Below are 23,837 nucleotides of genomic sequence, written 5' to 3' on the forward strand. Positions count from 1 at the left end.
TTTAAAAATGGCGTTAGTAAATAATTTTCCATTATTATTATTAATTGAATACATAGATATATATTAGCAAAATAATAATACAAGCTTGTGTATGTGATGTATATTTTTGTACAAATTAATCATATATAATTTTTTTTTCATTTTACTGGTGCAATTTTTTTTTTTTTAGTCTCTCTGATGTGCTCCAAATACTTTTAAACATAATTTTTTCGAAAAACTTCTGCGCAACATTCCTCAACAATATATAGTGTTATAAATGTCAAGTGGTACTTTTTTTTAATTGACAAAACAATTAAAATAAAAATCTACATTAATGAGTAAACACAAACAAACAAAGTTGTTGTGATATTTTTTTTATATTTCTATGTCAATCTTGGTCAAACGATCAAGGTGACTAGATGTTTCATGGTCAATTACTTCAAGTGAATTTTAATTTATATTATTTGCATTTTTATTATTTTTCTTAAATATATATATATATATTTATATTCTGAGAATATAAAAGTTTTGATTGTTGACACAGGAAGTGCCCCAAGTTATATTTAAAAATAAATATAAAAGCTTTTTTAAGTTTGTGTATAAAAATAATCTGTCAGGGACATAAAAAAATTTGTATATTTTTTTCCTTATTTCATTTGCATTTTTAATTGCATCAAAATGTCAAAAATTGATTTACCAAAATTAGTCACCGCCCTATTTACATTTAAAGGAACAAACAATGATGAGGTAATTATATAAATTCTGTAATTATTATTAAAAATTATTGATAGCTATGTTAATATTATTTAATATATTTTTTTTGGCAATTTAGTTGTGTTTTAGAAAAGGTGATGTTATCACAATAACTCAAACTGATGACGGTGGTTGGTGGGAAGGTACCTTGAATGATAAAACTGGCTGGTTTCCATCAAATTATGTCAAGGAATGTCGATCACCTGGTTAGTTTATAATTATTTATTTATAACAATAAAATTTCAAAAATTTAATATTTATTTTTTATATAAAGATTCTTCAACAAAATCATCACCAGAAAAAACAAGTCAAGAATCACCAATTCATCAACGTTTAAATCGTGATATTGTATTAAAAGATTTTTTAGAATCAGAAAGAGCAAATGTTGCTGAATTACAAGGACTTGTTAATAATTTTTTACAACCATTAGAATTAACAAATGTGTAAGTTTAAAAATTATAAAACTATATTTGTAAATATATATAAAATAATAATTGCAATAAATTTTTAATTATATATAGATTAAAAAAAGAAGAGTACAAACAATTGATGAATAATATTTTAGATGTACTTGATACACATCAACGTTTATTAAATAATTTAGAAACAACAGTTATTCAAGGTCCAGATGCAAGAGTTGGACATTTATTTTTATCATTAGCACCAAGATTAAAAGCCATTCATATAAATTATTGTAATGGACATCCTCAAACAGTTGCTATTATGGATAAATATCGTGATGAATTAAATGATTTTATGGAAAGAAGTGGTGCTGTTACACCTGGTATACTTGTATTAACAACTGGACTTAGTAAACCATTTCGTAGACTTGAAAAATATGCTGCAATGCTACAAGAATTAGAAAGACATACAGAAAAAAATCATTTTGATAGAGGTGATACACAACGTAGTGTTTCAGTTTATCGTGATATTGCTGTGAGTTTATTAACTTATTGATATTATTATTCATATTTATAATTTTAAAACTACCAAGTAATTTTTTTAAACAGGAAAAATGTACATATGCAAGAAAACAAAGAGAATTAGCTCTTCAAATATTAACAAGTGGTATTAAAAATTGGGAAGGTGAAGATCTATCAACTCTTGGTGAAATACTTCATGTAGGACCAGTTGTCTTGGCAATTGGAGCTGATCGTCGTGATAGATATTTTGTTTTATTTCCAATGACACTATTAGTACTAAGTACCAGTCATCGAATGAGTTCATTTGTCTATGAAGTAATTAATCATATAAATAAGTATTATAATTTTAAAAATAATGTGTTATATAATAATTAATATAAATAAATTTCAGGGTAAACTTCCATTAACTGGAATTGATATTATTCCAATGGATGATACTGATGATATTAAAAATGCTTTTGAAATAAATGGACCAATGATTGAAAGTATTATTGTAATATGTTCAAATCGTGAAGAACGTCAAAATTGGATTGATTATTTAAAACAGGATCAATCATCATCATCATCATCGTCATCTGGTATAAGAAGATCACCAACAACAATATCACACGTGAGTTGTACAAATTCAATCACAAGATTATCAAGATATTATGCAAAATTAGTGAGAAAAAAAATTATATATCCCGAGCTTATTAAAAAATTACTTTATTATCAATATATTATTAAGCCAGATTTAAAAAATGTTAAAATGAGAAAATACATGTTACATTATTCTGTTCATCAATTAAATAGTGATAATTATGATACAGATGATGATAATAATTCCCATAAATTAGATACAAAATTAATATTAAATTCATCAGATAATAAACAAGTATCATCAAGATTAAAATCATCAATAATGCTTGATGTTAGATATGTACCAGATGAATCAGTAAGTTTAGTTAATTTACCAATTAAAACAACAGCATCACTTGGTAATATTGATAATTGTGATATGTGTCGTTCAGTATCATATGATAATTACAAAAGTTTACCAGCAAATTCATCAACATCAACAACAAATAATCGTCTTGTATCATCAAAAAATATTGTATTATCTAAAAAACCATGTCAATTATTAAATAGTTATTCGTCTGATGATTGTGATGATAATGATAATGTTATAAATACAACAGATAAAACATGGAAATCACTTGGTATACAAAAAAATTTTGATATATCAAGTGATGAATTTATTCATGTTGATATACATCCAACAGTTTTAACAACAATAAGTGAAAATACATGGGATAATGGTGATGTTGCTGATCAACCAACAGTTATACCAGCATCAGTTAGTTTACATTCATCTGATTCTGGTATGGCTGATAGTTATCATGTAACATCATCTGATCTTACATCATATAAATATTGTTCAAGAGATGAACATAGAAAAAATAAATGTTCATATGATACAAATGAACGTGGACAAATGTCACATTCAGAAAGTGAAAATGATGAAAATAAATTTGAACATCAGTGTATATGTAGTTCACCATTTGGTTCAACTCCACGTGATAGTCAACAATCAACAGAAAGTGCTAATAATAGTTTTATTAATTTAACACCAATTAGAGTATTAAATAATACACAAAATAATTTACAATCAGTATCTTATAAAATTGATAATGATAAAAAACGTTTTACCGAGCCAATAACATTTAAGAGTCATAATGTATCAAGAAATATTGGTAAAAAATTATCTAAAAAAAAAGATATTTGTGTTGTTGATGAAGAAGATGATGATGATGAAGAAGAAGTTGAACAACAAGTTTATACATCTGGACTTTATGCTCATTGGTGGCTGAAGAAAACTATACCCCTTGACCCTGGGAGCATTGAACAAGGCAAGCTTCCTCGGCATGGCTGTTTAGTGTTTTTTTTTTTTTCTCAATTTGGATACATATTGTTTTTTTTTTTTTCTCTGTTAAATTAATTAGTTCAAGGCCTGTTGTTTAAAATTACAAAAATTGTATTAATATTATTTAACTTGAGCTTTTTTATTTTCATTGTTTTAATGACAGTATAAAAATTTTGCTTGTCATTTAAAAATTATTGTAATAATAATAGTTTTTTTTTTTCTTTTGGATTTTTCATTGAATTTAATAACAGGCCACTCAACTTGCACTACTAATTGGCACATTCACAGTTATTATTATTTAAAATCATTATCCAAAGTCATCATGCTTATTAGCCCATCACAGCCATGTTGTGAGAGAAGTTTTGCTGTGTTCTTTTTTTTTAATTTTTTTTATAAATTTTTCTCACTAACAAATCATTGTATCATTGTAATCATCAAGTTATTATTTAAATCATTGTTGATATGATAATGGTAGAATTAAATACTTGTCTTAAAATATTATAGAATAATTTAAATAATTTATTGACTTTTTTTTTAGACGAGCAATCAGTCGAACGGAAAGATACACCAACTTGCTCAGGAATGCTCTTTGTCACCAAAAAATAAAATACCATGGAGTGTTGCTTCACTGCGTCCAGCAGCACCAATTTACAATTTAAAAATTGATGGCAAGACTGATGTTACAGATTCAAGTCGTACAACAAGAAATCCAAGTGAGTTTACGTTATTTACTTGTAAAAAGAAAAATAGTTTATCAATTGATTAATTAATTTTTTTTTCTATAGATGAACGTCAGTTTGAGGATGATGCTATTATATTAAAAGTCATCGAAGGCTACTGCATGACTGTCAATGCAAGATTCACTGTTAATCCTGGTATTTAAAATTTATTTTGTTTGTATTTTTTGGCTTTTTTATTTTATGGCTTTTTTTCTTTGTGACGTTGTTTTTGATGTTGATTTTGTTTTTGCATCTAAATTTATTTTTTATTTTTAAATTTTTTTGTAATTTTAAATATACGCGACTTCAGAATTAGCTATTGGAAATTTCATCTCACTAAAAATATGGTTACGGATCTCAAAATAATTAAAAATTAAAAAAAAAAAATTAATTAAATATAAGCATATAAATATTTTCAGAATTTACGGATGACACAACTTGTAAAGGAAAAAATATGGATTCTTGTGACATTAACAGGTAAGTTTTGTAATAATTCTGTTAAATTCATTATTTGAATTTACGAATTATACAAAATTAGCTAATTCTGGAGTCAATGTTGTTGATTTTATTTTGTTTTTTGATAAATATTTAAACGAAAAAAAAAAATAATTTACTTTTAACTATTGTTATTAATTATTATTACTATTAAATTAGGGGCTTGCCGGAAAATGTTGAGGCCTTGAAAACACAAGTTATGGATTTACAGAGTCAAATGATTCAGTTGACAAGACAACTTGAAGAGGAAAAACAATCAAGACTTCAGTTGACTGGAACTGTTGATATGCTAGTCAAAAGACGATTTAATGGAATAGATGGTTTGGTGCCTTGAGTTTTATTTTTAAATAAACAATCAAAAAAATATATATTTAAGAAAAAGAAAAAGAAAAATTGTATTTTATACTTATTAGATTATTCCATGAATGATTAGAATATTTTGACGTTAAAGAATTTAAAAAAAGAAAAATAGAATAGAAATAATTTATAATATCCAGTTTGTTTTTTATATTTTTTTTTTTTAAATATTGAAAAATTAATAAAAATAAAAAGAGACAATTATGATTGTTATAATCACAATATAAATAATTATAATAATATTATATTAATTTATGTATTTGCATTTGTCTGTGACATTGGAGCTGGTGCACTTGATGATGGTACTTGTTGTTGTGGTGCTCTAGCATATGATCTTCCATGAAGATGTTTATTTTTAAGTTTTTCTAATTCATTAACTCTACTTCTTGCATGCTCCAATCTGTGCCATGCCATTTGCAATACTTTTTGACTTGCATAACCAGAACCTTCATGTGGTTGTCCTGATAAAAATAAATGTTAAAATATAAGTTTAATTATAATAAAAAATTAAATATATCTATAAATTTAGATTGTTAATTTATTTGATAAATTTTACCTGTTGATACTTGTGTTAAATAATTTATTTGTTCACTTAATTTTGATTCAACATGACCAAGTGTTTTTAAAAATTGATGTGTTTGTGTTTCAGCTTGTTTTAAACTTGATTTTTCTTTACTTAATTCCTGAAATGCCTGACCTTTTTGTTTTCAAGAAATAAAATAAAAATTATAATACTCAATTATTATTATTTTATTATTTAAATAAATTATTATATTGTTTATTATTATATTATAACCTACCAGCACTTTGTAAACATGTAATGATATCCTTTTCAATTGCTTCTAATGTTTGTATTCTTTCCATTGGTGGTGTCATTTTTTTTTGTTTATTTTTTATCAACAAGTTTATTTGATAACTATTAACTATGTATTAAAAATTATTAACAATTTAAGAATAAATAAACATTTATTTACACCACGTAGTCTTATTTATTGTAAATTTTCTGCGACTTTTTTATCAACTGTCGGGGAAAAAAACAAATAAGCGGCCATCTTAAAAAAATATCGACTATTAAAGCCACATTTACATTTACACAATTTTACAGTGATTATTATTAAAAAAATATCTCTACACACACGTGTTCTTTCTTGTGCTTATAGAAAAAAAAAGAAAAAAAAAACTCGTAAAATACAACAATCATTATTCTATAAACAATCAATCGTCAAGGTAAATTTTGACAATTAAATCCATATAACTTTTTTTGTATTAATTAATAAATTTAACAATAGATGCATCTAGAAAACACTCCACCAAGATCACCAGAAATTGTTGAGGAAGTAGATGAAGATGACATGGTATATGTTGGTGATGTTGATGAAGTTCTTGAACAATTAGAAGCTGAAGAAGCTGATGATGAAGGAATGGAAGAAGATGAAGATGATGATGCTGTTACTGTTTTTAAAAATCATACAGGTAATTTATTCTGATAAAAAAAAAAAAAAAACAATAGTAATAATTGATGTAAGCAATGTCTAATAAGTAAATTTTCAGGTTCTGTATTTTGTGGTTCATTGAGTAAAGATGGAAAATTAGCAGCAACTGGTGGTGAAGATGATAAAGCATACATATGGAATACAGCAACAGGTGAAATTATTCATGAATGTATTGGTCATCAAGATAGTGTTATTTTTGCTGATTTTAATTATGATGATACATATGTTGCAACTGGTGATATGAGTGGAATTATACAAGTTTGGAAAATGTCAAATAAACAACGTATTTGGGATTTTAATATTGGTGATGCACTTTGGATGAAATGGCATAAACAAGCAAATGTATTATTTGCTGGATGTGTTGAGGGTGAAATATACATGTGGAAAATACCAACTGGTGATTGTAAAATATTTCAAAGTTTTGGACAAAGATCTGAAAATGCTACACTTTCTGCTGATGGTAAAAAATTAGTAGCAGGATATGGTGATGGAACAATTCGTATTTGGGATTTAAAAGAAGGCACAGTTCATACAACAATACCACCTTTCTTAGGTCATAATGAAACAATAACTGCATTAGATTGTCAACCTAATGGACAAGTTACAATATCAGCAGCAGTTGATGGTAAAACAATATTAAGTACAACACAAACTGGTAAAGTTATTGGTGTATTACAACATTTACAAGGACATCATAATACAGAAAATAATGATGAAACAACATCTGATGAAGTTAAAAATGATGAAGCATCATCTAAAAAAGATAAAGGTGATTGGATTGAGGCTGTATCATTTTGTAATGATCCAGAAATGCATATGGTTGCAACTGGTACTGTTAATGGAGAAATATTTATTTGGGATACTGTTAAACAAGTACTTAGAAATAGAATACAACAAGAAAGTGGAATTAGTAAACTTGTATGGAAAGCAAATACTCCATTTTTATATTCTGCTGGATTAGATGGTGGTTTAAGATGCTACGATGCAAGAACTGGACAATGTGTCAAATCATTTTGGGGACATCATGAAGATATTCTAGATCTCAGCGTATCAAAGTAAAAAAACATTTGATTTTTTCTTTATACAATATATATATATTTTGATAATAATTTTTACAATATTTTTATTTTCAGAGATGGAAAAACAATTTTAACAACATCTGATGACAGTACTGCAAGAATATTTAATATGGATTAATTTATAAAATTTTTTTTCTTACTGATTTATAAAAAAAAAAAAGAAAATAGATTAATTAATTTCTTTTAAAAAAATATATTGTAAACTTGATTGAGGTTCATTAAAATTATTTACTTAATTTTTTTTATTAAATTTTCGTTTAATTAGTCTTCTATGTTTTTAGTTAATTTAAGTTTATCATGGTACCATTGACTGTCTAAAACAAAACGTTTACCTCTCCAAGTTAAATGAGTTGGATGTTTATCTTCACCATTTGTAAATTCAAAATACGGACTTAATTCAATGGCAAATTTTGATTTAACTAAACCAATACCTCCAATTTTTTCTGATGCTGGATGATAGACTCTTCCAGTTTTAATATTCATACATATTTTGCTAGGCTGAAAAGGTACCTGTTGATTTAAGGGTAAATTATAAATACATTTTTTAAAAATAGCATAGAAATTTATAGATGATATTTACCACAAGTAAATCATCAGCATAGGCATAGCTAAATAATTCATTATCAGAATTGGAATCATTGATAACATGTGTAAAAACAATTGGTAAATCATCACAACGTATAAAATTTCTTTCTTTTCCACAAAGTGATAAATATGGAAAATCTTTGGTATATCTATTACTATCATTTATCTTTAATCTTTTAAAAAAAAAATTAAGAAATTTTTTTTCTACAAAAAGCAAAAATTAAATCATCACAATAATCATTACAAAAATATTTTTTTTTACATTGAGATACCTTTAAAACAAGATGTAAAATTTTTCATTCTCGCATCATCAAGAAACAGCTATATAAAAAAAAAAAATTCATTGATAATTTAATTGTTATTACTTTTGCAAATAATAAAATTAATTATTTTTCATTCTACCATTCCATTGTGATCTATATAATAAAAATATTCTCGAACACGAGCCTCTGGTGATTGTCCCTGAACATAATCAGCAATTCCTCTGGTTAAAAACCATTTTGAATATGATAAATTACGAAATAATAAATTCATCCTCCTACACTTGATGATGATGTGTGTGTGCATTGACTATTGATAATTGATTCTTGAATGATAACTTGTTTCATCAGGTGATTAATTAATTGATCAACTTTGCTTTCAATTTGACTTTATATTTAATTTATTTTCATGATAAATAAGGAAATATTTAAATAGTCAATGAATATAAACTTGACCCTAACATGAAAAATAAATATATTTTATGTTGATGTTGTTTGTCAACCTTTTTTGGATGATCAGCAATTAGGACCAGTTTTCTCTCACCTGGAATTTATGTTACAACAATCTCTGCCTTTATTCGGTAAGCCAACTTATCTGTACGTATTTTTTGTTTACGTCACACACATATACCCATGTAGAAATTGTTGTTGTTGTTTATGTATAATTTTTTTATTATTATTATTTCTTTTTTTTTTAATATTATTTACATGCTTTATATATTTTTTTTTCTTTTACTCGGCGCCATCTTGTCTTGTAGAAAAAAAAATATAAATTAATTAAACAGTTCTTTTTAATGATATAAAAACAATTAAAATAAATGAATATTTTATAAATTATTCAGTAATTTATATTGTACCTATTATTTTTTAAATTTTATTAATTGCATGATTGGAATAATTAATAAACATTTAATTTAAATTCGAAATTTTACCGCGTAAATTGTGGCCATTTTTACAAATTTCTCTCTCTCTTTCAGTCTCTCTCTTAATTTTCTCTCAAAACACATACACTTCAATCATATTTACAATACATAAATGTACTTCGATTTTTTACTCAACGTCACATTTATCAAAAGAAAAAAAAAATATATAAAAAAAGATAAAAATTAAATAAAATGTTTTTCAAAAAAGAGCACGCAGACACCAAGACATTATCATAAAAAAACGTGTTGTAATTTTTTTTTTTTTTTTTTATAACATTGTACAAACAGGTATTGAAAAAATTATAATAACCAAAGGTGAATTTATTTGGTCTATAAATTTTAAGGATTATATTTAAATTGACAAAAAAATGAATAATAAATTTTTGATTATAATTTGTCAATGTTGAATTTATCAATAAAATTATTTATTTTTTAAATATAAATTTGATAATGTTACGTTTAAATTCAACAAAAAAAAAAGTTTAATTGTTTTTTTTTTTTTTCTTTTTTGTTTGATCAAGAAGATTAATCATAAATTGTTGATTATTGTTAAAAGTTTATTTAAAAATATTAACAACAATGGCATCATCATCAAAAAGATCCTGGAAACTACGTGAGTATTTATTTTTGTTGTTGACATGAATTACTATCAAGTATATTGATAAAATAAAAAAATTAATTAATTATTACAGAGGAATTTATAGCCCATTCATCAAATGTTAATTGTCTTGCATTGGGTCATAAATCAGGACGTGTATTGGTAACTGGTGGTGATGATAAAAAAGTAAATTTATGGGCTGTTGGAAAACAAAATTGTATAATGAGTTTGAGTGGTCATACAACACCAATTGAATGTGTTAGATTTGATCAAAGTGAAGATCTTGTATGTGCTGGATCTCAAACTGGTGCCTTAAAAATATGGGATTTAGAACATGCTAAATTAGCAAGAACATTAACTGGTCATAAAGCTGGAATAAAATGTATGGATTTTCATCCTTATGGTGAATTTTTAACATCTGGTAGTCTTGATACTGGTATTAAAATTTGGGATATTAGAAGAAAAGGATGTGTATTTACATATAAAGGACATGATGAAGCTGTTAATAGTTTAAAATTTAGTCCAGATGGACAATGGATTGCAAGTGCTGGTGAAGAAGGAACAGTCAAGGTTTGTTTATTTCAAAAGAAAAATAAAACAAATCAAATATTTATATTTTTAATAATTTTTTTTACTTGACAGTTGTGGGATCTTCGTGTTGGAAGACAATTAAAAGAATTTACACAACATAAACGTTCAGCAACAACTGTTGAATTTCATCCACAAGAATTTTTATTAGCAAGTGGAAGTTCTGATAAAACAGTTAATTTTTGGGATCTTGAATCATTTAAATTAGTATCATCAACTGAACAAAATACAACACCAATACGTTGTTTAAATTTTAGTGGACGTGGTGAATGTTTATTTGCTGGTTGTCAAGATGTATTAAAAGTATATTGTTGGGAACCAGCAAGAACACTTGATACAGTACCAATTGGTTGGGGTAAAATTCGTGATATTGCTATTGCACAAGAACAACTTATTGGTGCAAGTTCAAATGGCTCAGTTGTATCACTTTATGTTTGTGATTTAAAAAAAATAACACCATTTAATGATGATAGTAGTAGTGTTACGCAATCAACAATGTCATTTTCACATGGTAATCCAACACGTAAAAGTTTTTCAAAAGAAACACCAAAAAAACACAAGTAATTTATTTTTCTATAAATTATTAATAATATACAGCTTTAATTTATATTATTTATTTATAATATAATTATATTTTTATTTGTCATTTAGAATGACTGTTAAAACAATTGAAGAGGGTGATAAATCTAGTACTGATCCAGAGGATGAAGTGACACCTTCAGATGTGCCAGTTGTTACAAATTATCATGATATTTTTAATCCTCATCGTTCATGTGAGTTTTTTTATTTAAAATAACAATTTAATATATCATTTTACATAGAAATACTATTGTGTGCAGTTTTGCTAACAAGCTAATAATTTATACTAATAATATAAATAAAATGTTGCTTGCATAAATAATTTTTTAATTAACAACTTAATCATAAAAAAATGTAAAAAACAGAGTTTTAATTTTCATGACTTGGTTATTTTTTATTTTATTTTTTTTATTATATACCATTTGATTATATTAATTTGATTTAATTTGATTTAAAATTGAAGCTTGAAAATTATTATGTATAATAATAATATCCAGTTGAAAAATAGCTATTAAATTAAAATCAATTATTTATCAATTAAATAATTATTATTACTGTAATTTGTTTGTTTGTTGTTTTATTCGTTGAATGGGCATGATTTGCACGGTGTTTCAGTGTCTCGCACACCACCACCACCGGAACTAGAGGCTTTTATCGAGCCTCAAGAAATAGGTATGTCAATATTATTATTATTTTATTCAAAATTATCTAAATAATTTATCGTTATACATCATAGAATAAATATATATTATTTGATTGTAAAAATAAATTGTATGATTTTTTTTCTTTAGATCCAACACAGCCACAAATAATTCAAAATCTTTCAACGTCAATGTCAAATTTAAGTACAACTGGAAGTACTGATAATGAAGGACAATTATCACCACAAATAACAAATCAATTACCATCATTTTCAATAACAAAAACAGCACCAGTACGTGTACATCCAATAAAACCAATACAAAAAAATATAATAACTTCAACAAGTCAAATAAAAGCAAATTTAACAGCAAATGGTATTATTAAAAATGGTAAAAATTATGCATCAATACCACCCCTAAAACAAACAATAACACCAATGATTGGTAAAAAAATATTAACAAATAATTCATCATCACATTATCCAATGGGTCCACAACGTTCAAATTCAACATTAACATCAAGAGTTGCACCAATGGCAGCAGTAACACCAGTTATGGGTGATGGAAAAAATAAAAATCGTGCACCAAGTCCAGATTCACCAAAACAATATTTAAAACGTCAAATAAGTTGTCGTGATAATGAACATGGTTATGATAGTGATTATCCAGTACAAATTAATTCAAGTATACGTCATAGTCCATCTGATCCAGCATTAAATAGACCAACAACTGTAATACATCAACAGTACAATCAAATACAAAAGTTGATATTAGAGTATCACAATTAAGAACAGTTAATGTTGATTTAAATGAAAAAAATGATTTTGTACCAATATCACCAGATAAACCAATTGGTCTTGATGTTGATGATTTTTTAACTAGTAGTTATTGTGGTACAACGAGACTTGGTTGTAGTCAAGGATTACCAGAAATGTCAGAAGCTGAAGTTATTAATAGTATGATGAGAGGACATGATTCAATGATGGCTGTATTGACTAATCGACAAAGATCATTACAAATTATTTATTCACTTTGGCATAGTAAAGATATGAAATCGGCAATTGAATCAGCTGTTGCAATGAATGATTTAGCTGTTATTGTTGATTTACTTGGTGTACTTAATTTAAAACCGTAAGTTTTTTTTATTATTATTTTAATTATTATTTAAATAATTATTATTTTTATTTTTTATACAGAACAATGTGGAACTTGGATATTTGTAATTCTCTGCTAAGGCCAATCTCGGAACTACTTCAGAGTAAATATGAAATGTAAGTACCATATAAAATAAAATAACAATTTAACATAAAAAAAAAAAAAAAAAATCAGTCACGATGTGAATGACTTAAAAAGTTACGGGACCACGAAAGTCCCGCATGAATATTTCAGTGTAGTGGTCTGCGGTTTTTTATTTTCTCAAACCACAGACTCATCACACTTTTTTTTTTTTTTCTTTATCTCTTCTTCCTTTTGTTTCTAATTTTTTTGTTTTTCTATATTTTTTTAATACACATAATTTTTTTTTTCTTCAAATAAATAGTGAAAGTTTTTAGTTTTAATTAAACATTATTAAAACAAGTCTTATTTATTTATTCGTAAATAAATAAATATGTAAAATTAAAAATCAAAAGGTGGGGAAAAAGAAAAAAAAGAAAAAAATGCATTTGTAAGATACCTTTCCTTTTTTGGCAATATCGAGGTCATTTTGTTGACGCAATTTATTTATCTAGTCCTTCAACATCATCAAGATAATAACTATTAAAATTATTATTATAAAAATTTTCATTATTTATTACCATAAATAAATTTTATTATTATTATTATTTATGATGATGATTTTAGTATGAATGTAGACACTCCCCACGTGTACTGAATACATAATACGATCATCATGTCACATCAAGAAGATACAATGACAAAAAAATAATAATAATATTTCAAAAAATAAAAAATAATAAAAGGGTCATATGAGAGAACGTCGCGTGCCCTTCAAACAAAATTTTTGATCTGCGTATTAAAAAAAAAGTACACAATGAACTAGACTTGAAAATTTGCATCTGTCAGTGTGTCTTTATTGTCTTGGCTAATTTTCTCGAAAAACCATATGACCCAAGCAACTCGACAGTTAAAATTTTTCCAATACAAATTAGCCATTCCCATACTGCAATAATTCATTCGGATTTTATTTCATTTATACTATTTTATTTGTTGAGAATTATATTTTTTTTTTTTTGAGAGGTTTATACAAATGTTTAACTGGTTGTCTAACAGCTCATGATATTCAGGGTTCAATATTCATTTTCAAGAGGGACTATTTTATTACTTATATATAATTTAAATAAAAAAAATTATTGTTTATTTTTTAAAGTAAATTATTTACTTTTATTTTGAGTAATTATTTTTTATATTCAGTTACAAGCTGTTACTTAAATTATCAATGTCAGTCACTTTTTCGATTCAGTAACAGGCATTTCCGGTTTTATTTATTTTTATTTTTTTTTTTACCCTTAAAATCATTGTCAATTAGTTTGTAAATAAAATAAATATAAATAACAACAATAAATGTTTGAAAATTTTGAGAAATTGTTTGGCAGTTGAGATGCATCCGGCTAATTTAAAAATTACTCAACCTGAAAATAACCTTCCTTATGTTTTTAACCCCGTCAATCAATTTTTAATTTTTTTTTTATTGTTAAAATTGATAATTACTACAAGCAGTTGTTTATAATTACTCGAGAATATTTATTTTTTTAGCTTTAAAATAATAAAAATTAAAAATTTAATTTTCTTTAATAGTTATGATCAGTTAACTTTAACATTTTGAATTTTATTAAAACGTTGTTAATCCAATAAAAATATACATAAATATAGTTAATTCGTTTTGGTTTATATTGTAAATTTCATCTGTAAATATTTTAATATGTCGAGGTCCATGTGTAACAACTACGTTTGCATAACAACTCTTTTATTTTCACGCTTGATTTGTCACACAGCATCATCGCTATATGATCTCGTGAGAAAAAAAAACCAATATAATTTATTTTTTTTTTGAATCTAAATAGCATCCCACTTGATAATTAATACGCTAATTTTTTTAAAATAAATTATTACTATCATTTAGTTGATTATAAATGTTATTTATTATTAAAAAAAATATTTTCTGTTATTTATTTTTCTCAAATAAAAATCACAGATTGTCGTTTATTTCTTTTTTTTTATTGTAAAAATATCGGCACAGTTAAAATACAATAAATATAAATTTATATGTGTATCGAACGTAAAATTCATGGGTAACTATTAAAATTATTCACGGATGATTCAGATGTTACGTGAAACCCTTTTTATCGGTGAACCAAATAATTCGAGCATGACGAAATATCATCGCGTGTGCCAATGTTATTTATTAGTATCATTACATGGATGACATACAATAATAAAAATCCTTTTTTTTTTTATTTTTTTTAAATCCAACAAGGCGTAACACAGTGGGTGGATACATTTTTTCTATAATATTTTTATCACGCAAAAAGAAACGAAATAAGAAACAATAAGACAAATAATTTTTAAAATTAAACATATTCATTTTTTAATTGTTAAAAATTTAAAATTAATATACATATTTTAATTACAGGTATGTGACAGTTGGTTGTGCTGGATTAAAATTAATTTTACGAAATTTTTCACCGGTTATTAAATCAAATGTTGAAGCACCATTGCATACAATTGGTGTTGATGTTTCACGTGAAGAAAGGTAAATGATAATCATCAATTAATATCAAGCCTAATTTAATAATAATTGTTTGCAATTATTATATTTTTTTCTCTTCTAGATATCACAAGTGTTTAGCGTGTTATGAAAAATTGGAATTAATAAGACCAATAGTACAAAAAAAACAATCAACAACTGGTACAATTGGTATAGCATTTCGTGAAATAAATGTTATGATGAATTCAATTGTGTGACCGTGGCGTTTAAAGGCGATTGTAACGCCAATGCCACGTAAAAGTGCTCAATGGCAATGTAAAAAATGTCAAACAAGTGAATTGAGACTGATGATGATTAAATAAAATGCTTTTGTACATTGACATCTTGCCAGCTAGTCCCTATATAATCAACAAAACAAAATACATATTTAAATAATCATCAAGGTTCAAAAAAAAGTCTGCATGTTTATTTTTTTTTTTTTCTCATGATATGCTGAAAAAAAAAATGATATATTAAAGCATCACATTTGAGGGTAAATTATTTTAATCATGTCAATGAGACCAATTATAAGGTATGACAATTTTATAACTAATTTTTTTTTAATTGACATTGCGCTTCTATTAAAGAAAGCCAACAATAAATCATCGTACTTGGTTTTAGTATAAATGCTATCAAAGTGACGATCATTGTTTAATGAGTATTTTATTAAAAGAAACAATAAATAATGTGTAAATAATTATTATAATCGTGATTAATCGAATTAAAAAAATTTGTGATTCGAGCGAAGAGTAGCAACTTGTTCTATTTCGAATTTATCAATTGTAGTGATTTTTTTTTTCGTTGAATTTATTTGTGTGTTCAGAAAAAAATAGGAGGCCTAATATTATCGTTTAATTAATTTGACAATCAGAAATACATCGTTGATAAAATCATTTAAAAAGAAATAAAATTCTGTAGTTTTTTCTAGTAGCTAATTTGTTATTCAGTTCAATCACTGATGCTTCCAATTATCATTTTATTAACACACAAATAACATGTCAAATAAATTACAAAAACAATATGCTTTTTTTTAAAAAAAATTAGTTTTGTTTTTTTCTTATTTGTGTTTCGATTAATAACTCGTGTATAAAAAAATTTTGTAGTTAAATTTTTTATTAAAAACAATATTTTCGAGTAGTTGTAAATATAATATTATATTATATATAATTAATAGTAATAAACATCATATCATAATAGAAAAAACAAAATAGGTAAACATAAAAAAAAAAGAAAAGAGAAAACTCATCTAATCCGTCCAGTGTGTAATTTTCCTCTTAAAAAATTAGGTAAAATTATTTCTATTAAATTTATGTGATGTTCTGTTAGATATTTGTTTTTTATAAAAAAAATTTTACTTACGTTTTCCATGAATAATTTGTAATCAATAATTTCGAGTAAAAACTCGTATTTTTTTTTTTTCAATTAATTCTTTATCTTGACATAAAATATTAACAAGATAAATAAAAATTAACAATATTGTTGATTTAATTAATCTTGTTTTATTGATAATAATTATAAAATTTAAATTATGAGCGTTATCTCAAAGTTGAATAATTTTTTTTTATAATAATAATTAAGTTGTGAATAAATGTGAAAATTAAATATAATAAATATATATATTTAAACGTGTGAATATGGGATAATACAGTGCAAATATGTGTTGCAATAATAATGATAATTAAAATCATGATAAATTATTATTAAATGCCTAAAAAAAAACAAAAAAAAATTATATATTTATGTAAAATAATGAGCTTTGGCCTTCGATTGTAATCTCAGCATGAATTTTTATTTCTTTTTTTTTTTTGTAATTATGAACAAACAAAAAACAAAATTGACTCCATAATGTTTTTTTTTTTTTTTTCTAAAGAAAAGGGAGCAATATATCGTCATGAGATTAACGATGGTGTTGATAAAATAATATATAGTTTAAAAATTAATTTTTAAGTATTGGTTATTGACAAAATAATTGAATTTTTTTTTCATTTAAAAATTAAATAAGCATGTATAAAAAACAATTAACGATTTCAATAATGAAATAAAAAAAAAATTTATATAATAAATAATTTCCTTACAAAAAAAAATAAAGATTACATTTTAATTTATTTTTTTTTTTACTTTCGAATAATGGATAAAATTGTTACGGTAAAAATTTATAGTAATTTTTTATATAATTATTATAATTATATGAAGAAAAAGAAAACGACTATTAAATATCTCATGGACTGTGTAATAACACACTAAATGTATAAACATTTTTACCAAAAAAGTAAAATATATGGAAAAAAAAAAAAAAGGATTCACACCTCACTCCCCTAAGAGTAAAACATATAATCCCATGAATATAAAATCGCATGGGCAAACACTCGGCACGCGGCACATGCATCAACTCCCATTTATTTTTTTTTATTCATTATTTATTATTATTGTTATTATTTTTAACACCATGTACTTGTGATATTTTACGGATTAAAATGACTTTTTTTTTTTTTCTTTCCCGACGTTACTGTTGTATCGCGACAAGATCGAGATCGATTGGTTTTTTTTCTTTGTCAAAGTCTTTCAATTTTTTATCTTTCGATGTAAATACGAGTGACTTTTTTATATAAAAAAAATAAAAAAAAAAAAGAGTAAATTTGATCGATGGATAGCGTGAAATTATATCTGATTTCTTGTATTTTTTTTTTGTTTTCTATTTGAAAATTGTGAAAGTTTAGAAAGAAAAAAAAAAGTTGAGATTTTTTTTTTTAATTGAGTGATAATGACAATTGTTTTTCGTTTATTTATTTTTAAAAATAGAGTGTATATATCAGGTGTAGAAAAATGAGAATTGAATGACAAGATAAATTGAGTTATTTTAAAAAAATATATAAGAGAAAAATAAAAATAGATATAGACATTGGATATTTTGTTGTGACGGAGAATTTGAGATATAAGTTAAGTCCCTTCTTGTCGTCACCTCGAGCGACAAAAATTTTGTTTTCTCACAAAACGCGGTAACAATAGCACCGACAATATATACAAGAGAGAGCTTGAATCATTGACAATTGTGAATTATTTGTAGTATATACTAGAGAAAAATATAAATTTTTTTTTTTGGGCCCTTAGGAAAGGACAGAGACTTGAAGATTCATAGCAAAGAGGATAATCCGCTTATAGTATATATATTTTACCTCTCAAGAAAACGATATCTTCATGTATACACACGACTCTTCTCTTCTCTTCTTTTCATACACCATCGTATTGTTAACTCACGCTCAAAGCCATAAGAAAATTTGCTTATTTTTCAACTAGCTATATACCTTTTTATTTTTTTTTTCTAACAAAATTTATGAACACTATCTACTCATCTGTATCTCTTATAAGATTTTTTATTATATATATATTTTTTTTTTTATATTTTTTTTCATGTAAGTACATTCTTCCTTCTTGTGGGAGTACGGTGGGAGCAATTTTCTCGGATTATCCATGTTTTTTATACTTTTTTTTTTATACATTGTTGTTAAACAGGAGAAAAAAAATTGATTAAATGATTTAGGGCTTTAAATTTTTTTTCGAAAGTTGTAAATTTATTTTTTGGATATTAAAAAGTAGTTTGAAGTAAATGAATTTATTCATTATTGTGGGTATTTGATTTTTTTTTTTTTAATATTATTGAGTTAGAGGGAAAATGGTAGATGTTAATAATTTTTTAAATATTAAATTTCTTTGAATGAATTTAAAACATTTTTAAATACGTTAAATTAACATTTCCCACTTAATTTTTACAACTCTATATATTTTTTGTAATTTAAATTTGAAATTTAAAAAATAGAGTATTGATTTTTGTAAACATTAAATAGCCTTAGGTTCAACAAAGATGGCTGTTAACGAAAATGAAAAAAAAAAAAAATAGTAAATCTTTTTGTTTCGAGACAAAAAGAAACCAGTAAAAAAAGAAATGAAAAAAAAAAAAAAAATTGACAAACCTTTTACGTCAATTCCAGTATGTAATTTTGTCTCTTCGATTATTTATAAAATCTGTACTTGGATTGGTGGATATATTCCGACAACCCCTCATCAAAAAATATCAATCCCCTCTTTGTAAATTCCACCCTTCAGTAAAGCTTGCCGATTGGCTAATTATGCTGAGCTTTGAATATATTGCAACAAGGGTGAGTTTATACAGAGGCGGATATTCCTCATTGGGATTGGCTAATGCTAGTAAAATAAAATTCGAGGGTGATAAACCCCCCTATATTCTATACGCTTTCGCGCGCATCGTGGGTTTGTCTGACTATATTTTATTATTTTTATTATAAAAACTATCCCCTTGTTCCCTTTTTTTTTTTTTTTCGAACAATGAAATATTTTTATTTTCTATTTTCAATTCAAGGAGATCTCAGAATTTTGCAATATAGGGATGTGTATCGTATTACGAGGGTGAAATTAACGACAATTCGAGGGTGGAAATTTGCAAGTAGTAAAAAAAAAAATATATTTATAAAAGGAGAAAGAAAAAGAAAATTAATTAATGTTAATTAATATTATATGAATAATTTCTTAAAACATAATTCAACTATTTAATTAATTTTTTATTTATGTCAAATTAAATTAAATATAATTCATATAAATTTACCTAATATTTTGTTTATTTTTTAGGGATTAAAAAACATTTCGTGTTGAAGAGTTTCAGAGGATATTCGTTAGTATGTCTAAGGTATATAATTCTCAATGATCACGCACGTGTTTTAAAACACCATATGGATGACGAAAGTCCCTTTCTTATTGGAATTTAAAATTGTAAATAAAAAAAAATATAGAACTTCACTAAAAGATGCGTGTTAAAGCAATTGCCAAAATTTGAAATAAACACTTGAAACATCAAGAGTCTACATTATTTTTTTTATCATGCATATGGTGAATTTGTTGGATCATTACATAGGTATAGCATCAAATTAAATTATAAAAAAAATGAATACAATTGGAGTTTAATTTTTAAAACTTTTAGGATAATAATATTTAGTTGTTGTTTAAATTATTAAAGTCTCGTTAGAATATAAAAAATAACCATGTAAAAAATATATATTGAAACAACAAAAATTTCAAGTATCAAGTTTTAATTTTTCTTTTATTTTTAAAACAACTTTTTGAAACTTGAAAATATAAATAAAATAAAATAATTATAACGAGACTTTTGTGGATACCTTGTCCAGTTGGTGTTGCATTACCATATTGATATCAAATTATCCGGCGTCTTGAATTGATAGTTTGAAAAAAAAAAAAAGAACAAGTTGATTGTGGTCACTGAAGGAAGTAAAAAAAAAAACATAAAAATATATGTAAAAAAAAAAAAATAACTCAGCGCCCTAGCAATTCTTTCAAAGAATATTATAATATATAATCAAAAATAAAGAAAAAAAAAAATATAATGCAAAAGAGCTGACTACATCTGCGATATTCTTTGTGCGGTTTGTCGATGCGAACGTTTCTTTACTGACTTGATTGTTATGACCAAGTTTTTTGGTTTCTACTTTTATTGCTCATCTTTTTCTTAGCTCCAGAGTCTTATAGTCCAAAAGCTGGATAAAGTAAGCGTGTAATTGCCCACGAAAAATTCAAATGATCCATGGCGAATTAGCACGAGTTATTTTGCAATTTTTTTTATTTATTTATTTATATTTTTTCTTGTATAATGTAAACAAAAATAAGACATGAATAGAATAAGGTATGTGGAAAGAGAATCCTAATGGGATTGGATATTTTTTTTTGACTAGAAAAAACTTGAAAAAAATAAGAAAACAGCTGCATTTCATGAAATAAATTTATACGCATGTAATAATTTTTAAATAAAAATATTATTAATTATTGATTAATTTAACTAATTTGTTTTTTTTTTTTAAATATATTTTTTATTAATTAAATACGAGACAAATGATTGTACTTATTTTGAGTCAAAGGTTATTAACGTCATCATTGTTGAACAATCAAATGAAAAGTGCTATTTAACGGTGAAACTTTGACCTTATGTGTGAATATAAGGGCTGATTATCTTGCCAACAAAAGACGATTCTTGTTATTTGCGTAGGTGGCATAAAACAATGAACCGTATTTTATTTGTTTTTTTATTAATATAAAACAATGACTCAATGCTTTATTAACAATGCATGAAAACAATGAATTGATTAAAACGAGAATTTGAAATTATTCATTTGGCCTTATGTTCTTAATTTTTTTTATACATAAAAAAAAAAAACGGTTAACATAATATAACTCTGAAATTTTTTTTATTAATTAATAAAAAAAATTTCAGAGTTATATTATGTTAACCGTTTTTTTAAGTAAACAATTTTTATTATACATTTATTCTGATAATAATTATAATAAGAATAAATGTAAAATGGAAATTGTTTACTTGAGAAAAAATATTTCAGAGTTTTTAAGTATTTCTCGTAAATCACTAACCACAGGCGCATACAAAATGCAAAAGTAAAAATTTCTGCTAAAAATCAGCAAATAACTTTATATCTATAGATTACACTTGTTATATTTAAAATTTAAGACATGCTGAAACAGTACGAAAATAATTTAAACAAAATTCAGTTGAAGTTGAAATATCATTGTTGCAAAAAATTATTTGTCTTGCCACTACAATGAACCCATTTATGTCATTCAATGAAAAAAGTAATCAAAAGTGGTCAATAAATAGGATTACAATATGCAAAATCCTATCAAGACATGTCCTGCTTTGGCAAGATTTTTTTTTTTTCCAATCAATCTGATATCCCTGATGGTGAAAATATTTCTCCGCGATTATTCTGAATTTTTCCACAGTAACTCCGAATTTTCTCCGAAATCGCAGACGAGGAAAAATCTAATGGTCCTTTTCTCCATAAGGCTCGGGTAAAAAAATGTTCGGAAGAATTTCTCCGAGTCTAAAATATTTCTCTCCACATATAACATTTATATAGCATCTATAGATAAAAATATATTAATCTTCAGCTTGCGAAGAAATAAAAAATAAAACACCGGGTGTATTTAATGACCATCGAGTTAATAATATTATTTATAAATTATCACCAAAAATGTACTTTCTAGTCAATTGAAAAATGAGAAAAAAAATAAAAGGGGTTCATTTGGATGTTTCACCCTTTTCACATGAGATATATTTAAAAAAAAAAAAAGACAAACGTGACGAGGACAAATTGCTTCATGAACACCCCCACATACAAAATCATACACCAAGTTAAAATATAAATGATAAAAAGAGATGCTAAAATTATCTGGAAGCTACACCCTTCTTATAACATAATAACTGTTTGATGGATGATCGTACCAGGTGATGCCAATAGACCTCATTTTTATACTAAACTCCTTTTCGACTCTTTAGTCTCGCCAATGATTCAGTTTTTTTTTTTATTAAAATTTTCTTCTCTATATCATAATTTTACATTTATACATGAACATCATATAGAAACATTTAAATTATTATGATGATGTGACAATTTTTTTTTTATTTTTTTTAAATAAAAATATATATTGCATAGTAATTTTTATTTTTGTACTAAACTCTTACAAATTTTTTTTTTTATTACACTGATGGGCGTGTCAATTTGTAGAGAAAAAAAAAAAAAATAGTTAAATATTTTTTTAGCTGTTTTTAACAGACCATTAATTGAATTTAAAAAAATAAAAATAAAACGCATTATTGTGTTTAAAAATTCTTGGTTTTTCCAGGGACTGAAGCTAAAATGCTTGGAATAAGATTGTGATTTCTCAGCAAAGGCGAATCCATACCACGCAAAAAAAAAAAAAATAATAAAAAGATGAACTTTTTTTTTTTTAGAATATATCATGCATGAGTCAAGATTGTGTTGAGTTTAGTCGTCAAATGTACCAAAGAAACAACACGTGTGCGCCCATACGATGAATTTTATTATCGACGAAATTTATTTTTTATTACGACATGAATGTTTGTGTTTGTCTCGACAGACTCTGTCTAAAAATTGTTACGATTATATCCATAGACCAGCGGATGGAAGCTATCTTCGTGTCGGTGTCCTTTGACAAGCTGCTTCCGACGGTAAAAACAAAAAAACCCAAGAAAATTATTTAAAAAAAAAAATCTTATTATTACAACGGATGATATTAAAAAAAAAAAAAAACTAATATATAAATTTTTTTTTAAATAATTCAAGGAATAAAAGAGGGTTACTGACCATCGTCGAGTCAAGTGTT

At 25.1% G+C, this 23,837-nt stretch overlaps 5 protein-coding genes across 6 annotated transcripts; 3 read left to right on the forward strand and 2 right to left on the reverse strand.

The window, feature by feature from the left end:
- The first annotated feature begins 656 nt into the window (after positions 1 to 656).
- Positions 657 to 5,140, forward strand: LOC122851043 (rho guanine nucleotide exchange factor 7). Its single transcript, XM_044150092.1, has 10 exons — positions 657 to 726; positions 812 to 938; positions 1,007 to 1,175; positions 1,254 to 1,668; positions 1,743 to 1,970; positions 2,047 to 3,570; positions 4,097 to 4,271; positions 4,344 to 4,433; positions 4,697 to 4,754; positions 4,932 to 5,140. The coding sequence occupies exons 1-10, from the start codon at positions 658 to 660 to the stop codon at positions 5,104 to 5,106; spliced, it is 3,030 nt and encodes a 1,009-aa protein (XP_044006027.1). The 5' UTR covers position 657; the 3' UTR covers positions 5,107 to 5,140.
- Positions 5,035 to 6,098, reverse strand: LOC122852831 (mediator of RNA polymerase II transcription subunit 11-like). The gene is made up of 3 exons (XM_044152907.1): positions 5,930 to 6,098; positions 5,686 to 5,826; positions 5,035 to 5,590 (listed from the first exon to the last, which is right to left on the reverse strand). Exons 1-3 carry the CDS (start codon positions 6,003 to 6,005, stop codon positions 5,382 to 5,384), a joined length of 426 nt encoding a protein of 141 aa, XP_044008842.1. The 5' UTR covers positions 6,006 to 6,098; the 3' UTR covers positions 5,035 to 5,381.
- A 114-nt stretch (positions 6,099 to 6,212) lies between these two features.
- Positions 6,213 to 7,860, forward strand: LOC122852809 (angio-associated migratory cell protein). The gene is made up of 4 exons (XM_044152875.1): positions 6,213 to 6,356; positions 6,419 to 6,602; positions 6,681 to 7,677; positions 7,756 to 7,860. Exons 2-4 carry the CDS (start codon positions 6,419 to 6,421, stop codon positions 7,817 to 7,819), a joined length of 1,245 nt encoding a protein of 414 aa, XP_044008810.1. The 5' UTR covers positions 6,213 to 6,356; the 3' UTR covers positions 7,820 to 7,860.
- A 44-nt stretch (positions 7,861 to 7,904) lies between these two features.
- Positions 7,905 to 9,233, reverse strand: LOC122852827 (UPF0598 protein CG30010). 2 transcript variants are annotated; one of them, XM_044152902.1, is made up of 5 exons: positions 9,091 to 9,233; positions 8,689 to 9,003; positions 8,559 to 8,607; positions 8,282 to 8,490; positions 7,909 to 8,211 (listed from the first exon to the last, which is right to left on the reverse strand). In XM_044152902.1, exons 2-5 carry the CDS (start codon positions 8,851 to 8,853, stop codon positions 7,963 to 7,965), a joined length of 672 nt encoding a protein of 223 aa, XP_044008837.1. In that variant the 5' UTR covers positions 8,854 to 9,003; positions 9,091 to 9,233; the 3' UTR covers positions 7,909 to 7,962. The 2 variants fall into 2 exon arrangements, with proteins under 2 accessions (XP_044008836.1, XP_044008837.1); XM_044152901.1 differs by having other exon boundaries at positions 7,905 to 8,211; positions 8,689 to 9,233.
- Positions 9,234 to 9,989: 756 nt separating this feature from the next.
- On the forward strand, positions 9,990 to 17,708 carry LOC122852789 (katanin p80 WD40 repeat-containing subunit B1). The gene is given in 10 exon segments (XM_044152799.1): positions 9,990 to 10,082; positions 10,162 to 10,637; positions 10,710 to 11,215; positions 11,307 to 11,428; positions 11,850 to 11,906; positions 12,026 to 12,604; positions 12,607 to 13,006; positions 13,072 to 13,146; positions 15,507 to 15,626; positions 15,706 to 17,708. Coding segments are annotated over 10 exon segments (2,502 nt in total). The 5' UTR covers positions 9,990 to 10,048; the 3' UTR covers positions 15,839 to 17,708.
- The last annotated feature ends 6,129 nt before the right edge of the window (positions 17,709 to 23,837 follow it).

Source organism: Aphidius gifuensis, linkage group LG3 (assembly GCF_014905175.1).
Source record: "Aphidius gifuensis isolate YNYX2018 linkage group LG3, ASM1490517v1, whole genome shotgun sequence".
NCBI classification, from domain to species: domain Eukaryota; kingdom Metazoa; phylum Arthropoda; class Insecta; order Hymenoptera; family Braconidae; genus Aphidius; species Aphidius gifuensis.

Coding starts and splice junctions, on each gene's coding strand:
- LOC122851043 (XM_044150092.1), top strand. CDS start 658: ATGTCAAAAATTGATTTACCAAAATTAGTCACCGCCCTATTTACATTT. Junction 939..1,006: donor CAAGGAATGTCGATCACCTG/GTTAGTTTATAA, acceptor TTTTATATAAAG/ATTCTTCAACAAAATCATCA. Junction 3,571..4,096: donor TTCCTCGGCATGGCTGTTTA/GTGTTTTTTTTT, acceptor CTTTTTTTTTAG/ACGAGCAATCAGTCGAACGG.
- LOC122852831 (XM_044152907.1), bottom strand. CDS start 6,005: ATGACACCACCAATGGAAAGAATACAAACATTAGAAGCAATTGAAAAG. Junction 5,827..5,929: donor TACATGTTTACAAAGTGCTG/GTAGGTTATAAT, acceptor GAAAACAAAAAG/GTCAGGCATTTCAGGAATTA. Junction 5,591..5,685: donor TTTAACACAAGTATCAACAG/GTAAAATTTATC, acceptor TATTTTTATCAG/GACAACCACATGAAGGTTCT.
- LOC122852827 (XM_044152901.1), bottom strand. CDS start 8,853: ATGCACACACACATCATCATCAAGTGTAGGAGGATGAATTTATTATTT. Junction 8,608..8,688: donor ATATAGATCACAATGGAATG/GTAGAATGAAAA, acceptor TTTTTTATATAG/CTGTTTCTTGATGATGCGAG. Junction 8,491..8,558: donor TTTTACATCTTGTTTTAAAG/GTATCTCAATGT, acceptor TGCTTTTTGTAG/AAAAAAAATTTCTTAATTTT.
- LOC122852809 (XM_044152875.1), top strand. CDS start 6,419: ATGCATCTAGAAAACACTCCACCAAGATCACCAGAAATTGTTGAGGAA. Junction 6,603..6,680: donor TGTTTTTAAAAATCATACAG/GTAATTTATTCT, acceptor GTAAATTTTCAG/GTTCTGTATTTTGTGGTTCA. Junction 7,678..7,755: donor CTAGATCTCAGCGTATCAAA/GTAAAAAAACAT, acceptor TTTTATTTTCAG/AGATGGAAAAACAATTTTAA.